This window comes from Gigantopelta aegis, chromosome 9, assembly GCF_016097555.1.
Source record: "Gigantopelta aegis isolate Gae_Host chromosome 9, Gae_host_genome, whole genome shotgun sequence".
Classification (NCBI taxonomy): domain Eukaryota; kingdom Metazoa; phylum Mollusca; class Gastropoda; order Neomphalida; family Peltospiridae; genus Gigantopelta; species Gigantopelta aegis.
Genome location: NC_054707.1, coordinates 42875478 through 42887701, shown reverse-complemented (window position 1 = coordinate 42887701; position 12224 = coordinate 42875478). Strand labels below are relative to the sequence as shown.

Genomic DNA, 12224 nt, shown 5'->3' with positions numbered 1-12224 from the left:
TAATTAAAATTTAATTTAATTCTTCACACATAGAAAAACACTTACCTGAAAAAGTAGAAAAATTAAGGCAAGTTCATACACTATACTCAGGCACATAATTAGTCTCCAAAAGGCTGAAAAGAAAAACATACACATAAAGTATTAGTTGCTATGCCCTTCAAATGATTAGTTTTAAAAAATGCAGGTAGCAAAGGAAAGGAATGTTTATTTACACAAAGGTATCTACCATAATGATGTATGGGTACATGTAGCAAGGTGCCAAAAAGTGGGGGTACACACATGTATATAGATATAAACACATGTATAAATATATAAAAATCATCGCTGCTGCTACAATAGTACAAAGTGGGGGTACACACATGTATATAGATATAAACACATGTATAAATATATAAAAATCATCGCTGCTGCTACAATAGTACAAAGTGGGGGTACACACATGTATATAGATATAAACACATGTATAAACATATAAAAGTCATCGCTGCTGCTACAATAGTACAAAGTGAGGGTACACACATGTATATAGATATAAACACATGTATAAATATATAAAAATCATCGCTGCTGCTACAATAGTACAAAGTGTGTGTGTGGGGGGGGGGGGGGGGGGCACATGCACCCCCTTCCTATGCCAGTGTGATGTGACATTAAAACACTCCTGCCAGTCAACAGCAAGGGGGTCTTCTGTATGCATTTTCCATAAACAGGGCAGCACATGCCATAGCCATTGATAATAACAGTTATAGATTATTAGTTGGAATTGGAAATAATCCTAAGGATCACATAAGGGTGTCAATCCTAGGGCGAGTGCTCAACTACCACTTCATCGGAAAATAAAAATGCTTACCCAGAGGTGGATCCAGGATTTTGTAAAGCAGAGATCACAAAATTCTAAAAAGGGCAAAATTGAGTTTGCTGAAGCAAATGAATAGCATTCCTGAATGCACTGAGATTTGTTTAGGAGAGGGGGGAGGGGTGCAATTTTAAAAGATTTGATATAAAGATGCTCAGATGCAGTCATGGTGCACAGATGGAAATTCACTTTCGATAACATTAAGCAGTGATAGAAATAAGCAGAATTTTTCTATAGTCCACCAGATAAATACACTTACAAATCTACTTCTCCTCAAATATTTTCACTTGTCAAAATAAGTGGTTTGTTTTATTCAAATTCAAAGACATTTTTTGATTGCTTAAAACGAAATTGTGTTAAACATTTTACTTGTTCACTGGACATCCATTGTCACTGACATCCATTTTGCTAGTCTGAGAAGATTTTCACTTGTCAGGACAAATGGACAGGTGCTTATTTAGAACACTATTCAGGCAGGGCTTCTAGAAGATTTTCACTTGTCAGGACAAATGGACAGGTGCCTATTTAGAACACTATTCAGGCAGGGCTTCTAGAAGATTTTCACTTGTCAGGACAAATGGACAGGTGCCTATTTAGAACACTATTCAGGCAGGGCTTCTAGAAGATTTTCACTTGTCAGGACAAATGGACAGGTGCCTATTTAGAACACTATTCAGGCAGGGCTTCTAGAAGATTTTTCACTTGTCAGGACAAATGGACAGGTGCCTATTTAGAACACTATTCAGGCAGGGCTTCTAGAAGATTTTCACTTGTCAGGACAAATGGACAGGTGCCTATTTAGAACACTATTCAGGCAGGGCTTCTAGAAGATTTTCACTTGTCAGGACAAATGGACAGGTGCCTATTTAGAACACTATTCAGGCAGGGCTTCTAGAATTGTTATAAAAATACACTAACCATGGGATCAGTGATTTTAAAAATGTACTAGCCATGATTAAAACCTTACTAGCCCTACTTTAAGTAAAATACAATTTTACTAATTGGAATAATCGGATATGTCTCCTAAAGAAGGAGATGGAGTTTAAAAGCCCTCAGATTGGGGAGGGGGTAAGATATTCATATTTGACAAAATTTACTTTAATGCAGACTTTTTTACTACCTGCCGGGCTTGGCAATAGTAGATATTTACTAACCTAACATTGAATAACACTAGCCATGGGAGTGGGGCTACCATAATCTAGAAGCCCTGATTCAGGCTAACAAATTAATGAGTACATACCAGGATGTGGTCGGACGAATGGCCCATCGGGTGTGTGAATTACTCCAAACACCAAGAAGGCTATAACAACTGCAGACAGACCTCTGAAATCAACAACCAAACACATTACATTGTATTAATTGTATCATGTACTTATTTTATTAGTCTCTTTTTGTTTAAGAGGAGCACACATGTTCTTGGTCTATATGGAATGTGGTAAAAAGTTGTAGCGTCAGAGCACGGAAAGAAATGTTTTATTTAACGACACACTCAACCCGCTGTCACCACTTCATGGGCTACTCTTTTTGATTAGCAGGAAGGGATCTTTTATATGCACCATCCCACAGACAGGGTAGTACATACCATGGCCTTTGATATACCAGTCATGATGCACTGGCTGGAACGAAAAATAGCCCAATGGGCCCACCAGGTCAGAGTACATAATCAAATAAAGATATTTTTGGAGTTGGCGAGTCTGTCAGAAATGGTTTTAAAATAAATATCTTAAAATCATTCAATTCTGTGGATGATTTGTTTTGGTGAAACCACAATGTCACTGATTTTCTGAAATCATCTTTAGGTAAATTAATTTTAAAGCTGCAATCCAGTTCTTTATTACATAATACATACGGGTACATATAAAACATCTATAGCAGTGGCATCAAATACAATTTCTTAGTTTTTAAGAGTAAAGAGCCGTCACAAAACTTGTGACCTGTCACAAGACTTGTGATCTACATGTTAAATAGCTCACAATTCTTGTGATAGTGAAAATATGGATTCATGGAACATTTTGTTTCCAAACTCTTGATTTATAGCAATATTTCTTGGCAATTGAAAATTGATTAGCAACTACTTAATATTTATAATTGTGTAGCAATCTCTAAATTTTAGTCAATTGAAAATTGATTAACAACGACTGTTTAATATTTTGAATTGTGTAGCCATCTCTGATATTAAGCAAAATGTTCCATGAGATTTATTTTTAAAAAACTAAATGTTTGCTTTATGCATTAATAACAAATATACTGAACTCCACTGAAAACGCATCAGTAAGATTTGAAGTTGTAAAATGGATATAAAAATGACAAAACATTTTTAAGACGGATTTTGTACAACTGGATGTATTTTGATGGGTAATAAATAACCCCAAATTTGTATTCACGGATTAGGTGTATTGTCTGTTTTATAGCGACTTCGCACATGTGAAAGTTACAACAACTAAACATAGGGTGGTGTGTTTTAAATGGAGTTCAGTATATTATAGAAATAGGAGGGGAGAATGCAACTTGGTCTGGAATGTACATGTACAGTCAAATGTCATTATTCTAATGTTGATAGGATCGAACCAAACAGTTCCACAGAACAGTGGGTCAAGACAAACATAGTAGTTTTTGGTGAAAAGTATGCCATGGTATCATTTGTTTTACCTCAAGATTACCTGGGCTAAATGAGATAACAGAGGACAAGATAACAGCATTAGACTGTACATGGATATTCAGTTTACATTATATAAGAACTGTTTGTCATGACTTTATTGATGTATACATGTACATGTACATGTAGCAGTCACAAATTGTATAAAATCACATAGCATATATAGCCAGGCGATTGTATACTAAGTTTAGGACTGTTAACCAATAAACTTACAAAAATGAAAATCAGATCTTTTATATATATATATATATATATATATATATATATATATATATATATATATATATATATATATACTATATATAATTACAAATTTTAATACACTAACAACACAAGTTATTTAGTTCAAAATATACAAAAATGATTTTCAAATGTCCTTTCCATAACCTATTTTACAGGTACATGTATGTGATGTTTCCCCTCCCCCCCCCCCCCCTAAAAAAAACCCAACAGGTTTTTTAGTGACTTTATCTAATCAGAACAGAGTAAATGATAACAGTGAAAAATTTGCAATTATATTTACATATTACATTATATCTAATGGTCTACATGTGTACACGTATATTTTGTATTACACAGTAATCTGACGTGACTTTTCTTAAACTAACAAATGACTATCGCTACTGTTATTACACAGTAATCTGACGTGACATTTCTTAAACTAACAAATGACTATTGCTACTGTTATCATACCTCTTCACATTGTAGTCTACATCATCAACTGCTTCCTCAAACAAGGCAACGTACACCAGGACACAACTGAATATTACTAGAGCTGTGATAGTGTGAGCTCGCCTGGTGGATAAAAACGAAATTAATAAATAACAAGTGTACCGGCGAGGTACATGATACCCCAATCAGGAGTCTGATGAAAAAACCATATCTATATTAATGAATATGTTACGGGTATGACTCAATTCTTGATTATGTGAAAATTTTGCAATGGGATGGGTGAACAGTTTGTTTTGGACCAACCACCATCCCAAGTTGTTCCTACGTGTGGTTTGATGGTCCTGTATGCATCTGTATGCAAGGTATGATGTGAACAAGGATTTACTATTATGTGCAGTAGACAGTGAAAATTAAGTCACAGTGACCTTGTAATAGTACACGACACAACGCCATCCGAAGTTGTTCCTATGTGAGGTTTGATGGTCCTGTATGCAACTGAATGCAAGATACCTATATGGTCTGGAAAAGAAAAAGTTAACAGACGGAAGTATGGACGGACGTACAGACAATGCCATACCATAATACGACACATCATAGATGGGTGTATAAAAATAAGTACAAGTAAGTAAAAGTTGGTTTTAACTACAGCACTAGAGCACACCGATTTATTAATTTATCATCAGCTGTTGGATGTCAAATATTTGATAATTTTGACATATAGGCTTAGAAAGGACACCCGCTACATTTTTCCATTAGTTGCAAAGGATCTTTTATATGCACCATCCAACAAACAGGATAGCACATACCATGGATATACCAGTAGTGGTGCACTGGCTGGAACAAGAAGAAGACCAATCGACCCACCAACCGGGATCGATCTCACACCGACAGAGCATCAAGCGATCACTTTACCACTTAGCATGTCCTGCCCCTAGAAGTAATAAGTAAAAAGATAAATAACAAGCATTCTAAGGGTACTGCCAAAGCAGAACATGTCCTCTGCCAAACAAATTTTCATATCTCCTAAGTTCAAGGGCCATAACTTTGCCAAAAATAAGTAAATTGCCATGAAATCCAAACTTAGTTCTGGAACAGTTCCAGGGCAATAACTTTGTCACAAATGGGTAAATCCCCATAAAAGTTTAATTTATCTGTAACAGTACTCGATAAAGTTACATGTACATGTACACACAAACTTTCAGCTCAATATATTGAGGCATAGTGGAAAAAAGCATCCAGAAAACTATATGAGGGACAGACAGAAGGACGTAGACAAAACCCATAGTTCCCTATAAAAGCCAGACTGCACACGTTCTGCACCTGATGTGAAAGTAAAGTAAAGTTTGTTTTATTTAACAACGCCACTAGAGCACATTGATTTTTTATCTTATCATCGGCTATTGGACGTCAAACATATGGTCATTCTGACACTGTTTTTAGAGGAAACCCGCTGTCGCCACATAGGCTACTCTTTTTACGACAGGCAGCAAGGGATCTTTTATTTGCGCTTCCCACAGGCAGGATAGCACAAACCATGGCCTTTGTTGAACCAGTTATGGATCACTGGTCGGTGCAAATGGTTTACACCTACCCATTGAGCCTTGCGGAGCACTCACTCAGGGTTCTGATGTGAAAGAGTCCTAATATGACAACTGTGATAATTAGTCTAATATAGGGTTTGATGTTTGTTTTGTTTACCTGTGGGGTTTTTTTGTGTTTTTGTTTAGTTTTTTTTGTTTGGGGGTATACATGTACCAGCATTCTTATACTGGCAAAAAGGGGGGGGGGGGGGGGGGGGGGGGGGGGGGAAGGGGGGGGGGGGGGGGGGTTAAAAGAACACAAAAAGAACATATATGTACATCATTATATTGTACATTGTAAATTAACACCAATTGAAAAACCAAGACTAGCTCATCTGTAATTCAAGAAATAAAACAGGAATCACCTGTATGTAATTTGCAACATAAATTTGTAAATGTTGTTCTTGAACAGGTAGTTACGGGGCTCAATATAGCAAAAACCAGTCCACTGTTTTAGGGTCTAGCAGATGAAATAGAAATTTACCTGCTAAAACTACTAAAACAAATCACAGGTCAGTTTTCAAAAGACAGATGTATAAGCGACTATCTCATCTAGCTGCTATTAAGCTCGTGATTACATTATATTTTAATTCCACAATGCTCTAAAATACATCTCAGAGACCTGTCTTAATTTTTGCTACATACTATCCCAAACCCCTCCCTCATCCTGTGTTGTTTTATTTTCAGGAGTCCTTTTCTTTCTTTCTTTTTTTTAGGGGCGAGGCATAGCTCAGTGGTACAGTGCTCGCGGGATGCGCTGTCGGTTTGGGATTGATCCCTGTCAGTGGGCCCACGACGGGTACATCAAAGGCTGTGGTATGTGCTATCGTGTCTATGGGATGGTGCATATAAAAGATTCCTTTCTGCTAATCAAAAAGGGTAGCCCATTAAGTGGCGACAGCGGGTTTCCTCTCTCAATATTTGTGTGGTCTTTAACCATACACGTATGTCTGACACCATATAACCGTAAATAAAATGTGTTGAGTGTGTCGTTAAATAAAACATTTCCTTCCTTCCTTCTTTTTTAGTATTACCAAGACATATTTGGGGGCTGCTATTTAAAAAAAATAATAACAACAGCAGGCCATATTTTAACTTCCTATTTTGAGCTCTGTGGAATATTTGGTGAGCACTAATAATATGGTAATACTAACAATATATTAGTTAATTAATTTTTAAAACTACACTAGTAGCACAAAGTAAGCATTATTTACAGTTCTTGTCCGTCCTACCTCTCAGGTCTAAGCTACGCCAATTCAATATTGTACATAATGCAAACTATCATTACATTTATTTTGTAACCACCGTCGAAAAGCGTCCCAGTTAAGTTTTGACTTAAGTTTAAAGTTAAGTTTTTGAAACTGACTTATCTAAGTCAAAAACTTAAGTTGGTTTTCATCAAACAACTTAAGAAAAACTTAAGAAAGTCAATACACAAAATTTAAGTCAGTGGTCGTTGAGGAAGTATTTCCTATTTTCTATTTATATCCTAGCGCCATGTCGATACGAAAACATTACGTTTGTCAAAATATAGCGGAAACACCTGTACGAATTAGTGGCTATGTTCATGAGGGATTATCACTGTTTTTCACAATAAACTAATGTGACTTGAGAAAGGTAAAGTATTATTGTATGTACGAAGTATTGTTTTTATTATATTTTAATACGCATGTAGAATATCCCGTAATTTCAGTCTGGCGAGTGTGAAAAATAACGCACGTTGCACTTAACAGCGCACGTAAAATATGTAATTATGTAACTGATAGAAAGTCCAGTTTAATAATACCATAAAAACAAAAATGTGACGAGAACGGCAGCGTCAATGCAACCTTATAATATATGACCGGTACTTATAATTGCTATAGCCTACAAATCGGAAAACACTGGTTTAATAGACATCTTCGAGGACGTACCAATCCGATAAAAAAAAACATCCTTTACCAATTTAATTTATTATTAATTAGAAACAGTCTACTTTTGTAAGGTAACAGATCACAACGTCTGATAATGCTAACTGTCCATATAGTTATGAAAAAAAAGGAATTGAGTTAAATAGTGGTTTCTGTAGCCTACACAAATGAACTCGCTACGGAAATCAGCGAAGTCGGTAAAATTGTCTCGATTAGTTCATAACTGTTAAGTCTACAAAGCTTATGTGAGGTCCCGAAAACCGTTTACGGTAAGCGTGTAACTTTTTACTTTCTTTAAAAAGGAAATAAAAATTTAGACAAAGACAATTCAAAAGTAAACGGAATAATAAAAAGAAGGAAAAGAAATGATAGGTATATAAGAACAGGCCTAGGTCTCGTTTACTAAAAAAGTATCTTTTGTCAGTCTAGTTTTTTGTTTTTTTTATCATCTTAAAAAACAAAACAAAAACTTCATTTAAATATTTGTATTTCAGCAAGCGATTAATGAATATGCATCTGTTATTTATATATGTATATATACATGTACAAAATATAATAACAGTAATCAAAACCGACTATTTAATTTTTGTTTGTTTCAATACGTTTGTTAGAACGTCGCAGACCATGCGACTGGAACATGATTTCATGCCAGTACTCTGTGGCATATTGACCAATCGGATTATTTTTACTCTTGGAACTCTGGTTGCACGCACACGCTACTAGTCTACTTTGCAACTTGTTTCGTATTAAATGATGGTGTCTAAAATTGTTGTTGTTGTTTTGTTATATTATCTTTATTATGGTATCCCACGTTTGGAATAAAATCCTTTGTAATGACAGATTTTGTCGGCCCTATAAGTTTTATCAACAACCGTTGTAGATGAATAACGTAACGCCGACTTGACATGTCAGAGCCGTTCGTAACTGGTAGTGGAAAGAAAAAAATGTTTTATTTAACAAGCAAGACTTCAAGGATCTTTTATATGCACCATCCCACAGACAGGATAGCACATACCATGGCCTTTGATATATCAGTCATGGTGCACTGGCTGGAACGAGAAATAGCCCAATGGGCCCACCGACGGGGATCGATCCCAATCCGACCGTGCATCATGCGAGCGCTTTACCACTGGGCTAAAAAAAAAAATGTTTTATTTAACGACGCACTCAACACATTTTATTTACGGTTATATGGCGTCAGTCATGGTTAAGGACCACACAGATTTTGAGAGGAAACCCGCTGTCGCCACTTCATAGGCTACTTTTTCCGATTAGCAGCAAGGGATCTTTTATTTGCGCTTCCCACAGGCAGGATAGCACAAATCATGGCCTTTGTTGAACCAGTTATGTATAACTGGTCGGTGCAAGTTGTTTACACCTACCCACTGAGCCTTGCGGAGCACTCACTCAGGGTTTGGAGTCGGTATCTGGATTAAAAATCCCATGCCTCGACTGGGATCTGAACCCAGTACCTACCAGCCTGTTGACTGATGACCTAACCACAACGCCACCAAGGCCGGTCCCACTGGGCTATGTCTCGCCCCAAACTGGTAGTGAAGGTCAAATGACCTGTTAGAAAATGTTGAGGGAGGGGGACTGGTTGCGTAATTGTTGTATTAAAAATGCCATGTGAATGTCAATGCCCCAACCAACATTATCAATTGAACTAATTGTAGGCCTATGTTTAACCAGTTATTTAAAAAATAATAATATGATGGATCTAATTCTAATTCAGTCCGTAGTGCACACCTGAGATGATTGGGTCGTAGTTCTAATTGAACCACCTCCTCAAAACCAGTGGGTTTTTCCCATCCCAATTATCCTAATCATGTTTGCTGTACATGAAATTCAAGACAAGTTGATTCCTACACGTTTAGCTGCACATTCATCAAACCATCTAACACTGAAAAGGTATCTATAAATGTGTGCATCAAATTATCTGAAATTAGAATAGTACATATTGTAAGTAAAAAAAATCAAATTATCTGCATCAGTGTATGTCATAATTATATTTCTATAGCACTGCTCCTGAAATGTTTAATAATTCCATTCCTGATGTCATAGGGAAAAGAAATCAGACTACACTAATGAACCAAACAACATAAAATTAGAAAAAAACATTGGTTTATTAGTTCCTTTTTGTAACCTATGTCTCTGCATTTACATGTACCAATTACTTCATAAATTAATAATGCTTAGTTTTCACTCGCTTTAGCATTTTGATGAGTGCAATTTTTCACTCGCCATGGTTTTTCAAAAGCCAAGGACTAGAAATGTTTTCATTAATTATATTTTTTCTTCTAATAAGGGCAATATTTTTCGAGGTAAAACAAATAATGTTAAAAAAAAAAAATCAAAACAACACATCTTGGTTATAAAGACATGTATGAAGTTGATAGATAACACTTTGACCGAATAAAATATTTAATTAATGTAGGAAAGGCACACTTTTGCAAGCCTATAATGGCTAGATCAACATGGTTTTTTAGCACCGGTTAACGGCTTAATGAAGGAGCTCATAGACTACTATAGCTGTCTTATCAGCAAAGAGCTTACACATTTTTATATAAAACCTGCAATACATACCTCATAGTAATTTATGAATACGTAAGTAAAATTAATGTTTTATTTTACTATTAATGTAAACACCAAAGCATATTTTGAATTTCCCTCCGAGTGACACCGAACACAATCATCATGGCTGCCCAGACTACAGCCGGTCACATGAAGTATTTTCAACTATAGAATGAGTATAGACTGTTTCACAATTAAGTCATTGTCTTAAATGTGCTGAATGAAAACATTTATACAGTTAATAATAGATATTTTTAGTTTTCATAAATTTTCAAATTGTAGTTTGCTGTGTTTCTTCTCTTTTTTGTTTTTGTTTGTTTATTATTGTTTGTTCTGTTTATATATGTATAAGACATGTATATATAATATTTCCTAAAAAAATTCAATGTTTTAACATAGGCAGATAATGAATGAAAAAATAAATATGTGTTTACAAATCTACATTTACCATTCCTTCTCTCAATCTTCTCACCCTCCTTTTTGTCATTGCCATGAAAAAACCCCTCCTACTATCGTGACGCAAAATTGCTGAATTTCCCTATCTGTAAGCAGTCCGTAGAATGATCGAATGTGTACACACATGGAGAGACGCGAAAATTAAATCTACTCAGAATTATTTGCTTAGAAAGTGGTTTTCCCACACAACACCTTACAGATTACGGAGGAAAATTCTTAAACTATTTTACGTGAATTTTGGATTGTTTTACATTATGACGCTGTATTATTATATAAATAAAGGTGATATCGAAGTATTCGGTGTGGACGCTGACATGTTTTGTGTGTGTCCATTTATGCGGTTACCCATGCGGTTTTGCAGTTATCAGTACCAGTTGTGTGTTTTCGGACATGTTCGTCGTTTCCATAATTACCGCTACATGACCCGGTCAGAAATAAAATGTAGCTGTACGCTGGACCGCATTCTGAACCGGACAGATGGACAAAGTCTTAAATGAAATTTCAATGTGTAGTGTGGGATTTCAGTTGTATATACATGTACATATTCTCGCCCGCATACACAGAGGCAGATCTAGGGGGGAGGGGGGCTGTTTACAAATCTACATTTAATGTTTATAGTAACATAGTAAAATTTTGCGACAATTATAATTTTATTATATATTCATTTTCTTTCTTTTTTACGAACCCCTTCCAAACCTCCCCCAAAGTTCCCTTGGCATTCCGGCTCATGTCGCTGGGGCCCCTCTAAATGGATTTTCTGGATCCGCTACTGATACGCACTTGTAAATGGACTAACTATCATAACACAGAGTTTAAACAGTGTGTATGTGAAGTATTTTGTTTCTATTTTGTTTGTGCTAGGTAAACAATTTAAGTAATTATAAATTTTAAAAATTACATTGATTATTTTTGAGAGAGTTACATGACCTTGTCAGCCGCATTGGGACGGTTTTCGACGATGGTTACAAAATAAATGTAATGATAGTGTGCATTATGTGCAATACTGAAGTGGCTTCGCTTAAACCTGAGATGTAGGACAGACAAGAACTGTAAATAATGCTTAGTTTGTGCTACTAGAGTAGTTTAAAAATTAATTAACTAATGTATTGTTAGTATTACCATTGTATTAGTGTTTACCAAATATTCCTCATGGGGCTCATCTCGGCCTGTATATAGTTTTAAAGTTCCTGTATATTATTATTATTTTATGTGTTGATTTGACAAATATGGATTGACACAGTTCCTGCAATGCTCCGAAGAACATAGTGGAGGAATCTACAACCAAACAACCAATAATGGTTGTTGTTGATCAATTCATAGTATTTTAACAACTCAAATAAACAACATACATGTAGTCATGTTTTGCTGCTAGTTTACACTACAATGGATAAACTAAATAACAATGTCATTAAATGCATAAGATGACAAGAATGAACATGTGTAGTAGCTTTGGGTTTTTTTTTGCTAATGGGACGGTTTTCAATAGGTCGAGACTAAACGCTTAATTTTCTGAATATCTA

The 12224-nt window shown here is 35.6% G+C and overlaps 1 protein-coding gene across 1 annotated transcript in view; it reads right to left on the bottom strand.

Annotated features, from left to right (window-relative positions):
• LOC121381286 (phosphatidylserine synthase 2-like) overlaps positions 1–12224 on the bottom strand; it is a 50910-nt gene that overhangs the window by 26056 nt on the left and 12630 nt on the right. Inside the window, exons 3-5 of the mRNA XM_041510534.1 lie at positions 4206–4307; positions 2097–2179; positions 46–113 (exon numbers count right to left, since the gene is read on the bottom strand). Of these exons, the coding sequence (XP_041366468.1) occupies positions 46–113; positions 2097–2179; positions 4206–4307 (253 nt within the window). The remainder of the gene's footprint in view (positions 1–45; positions 114–2096; positions 2180–4205; positions 4308–12224) is intronic.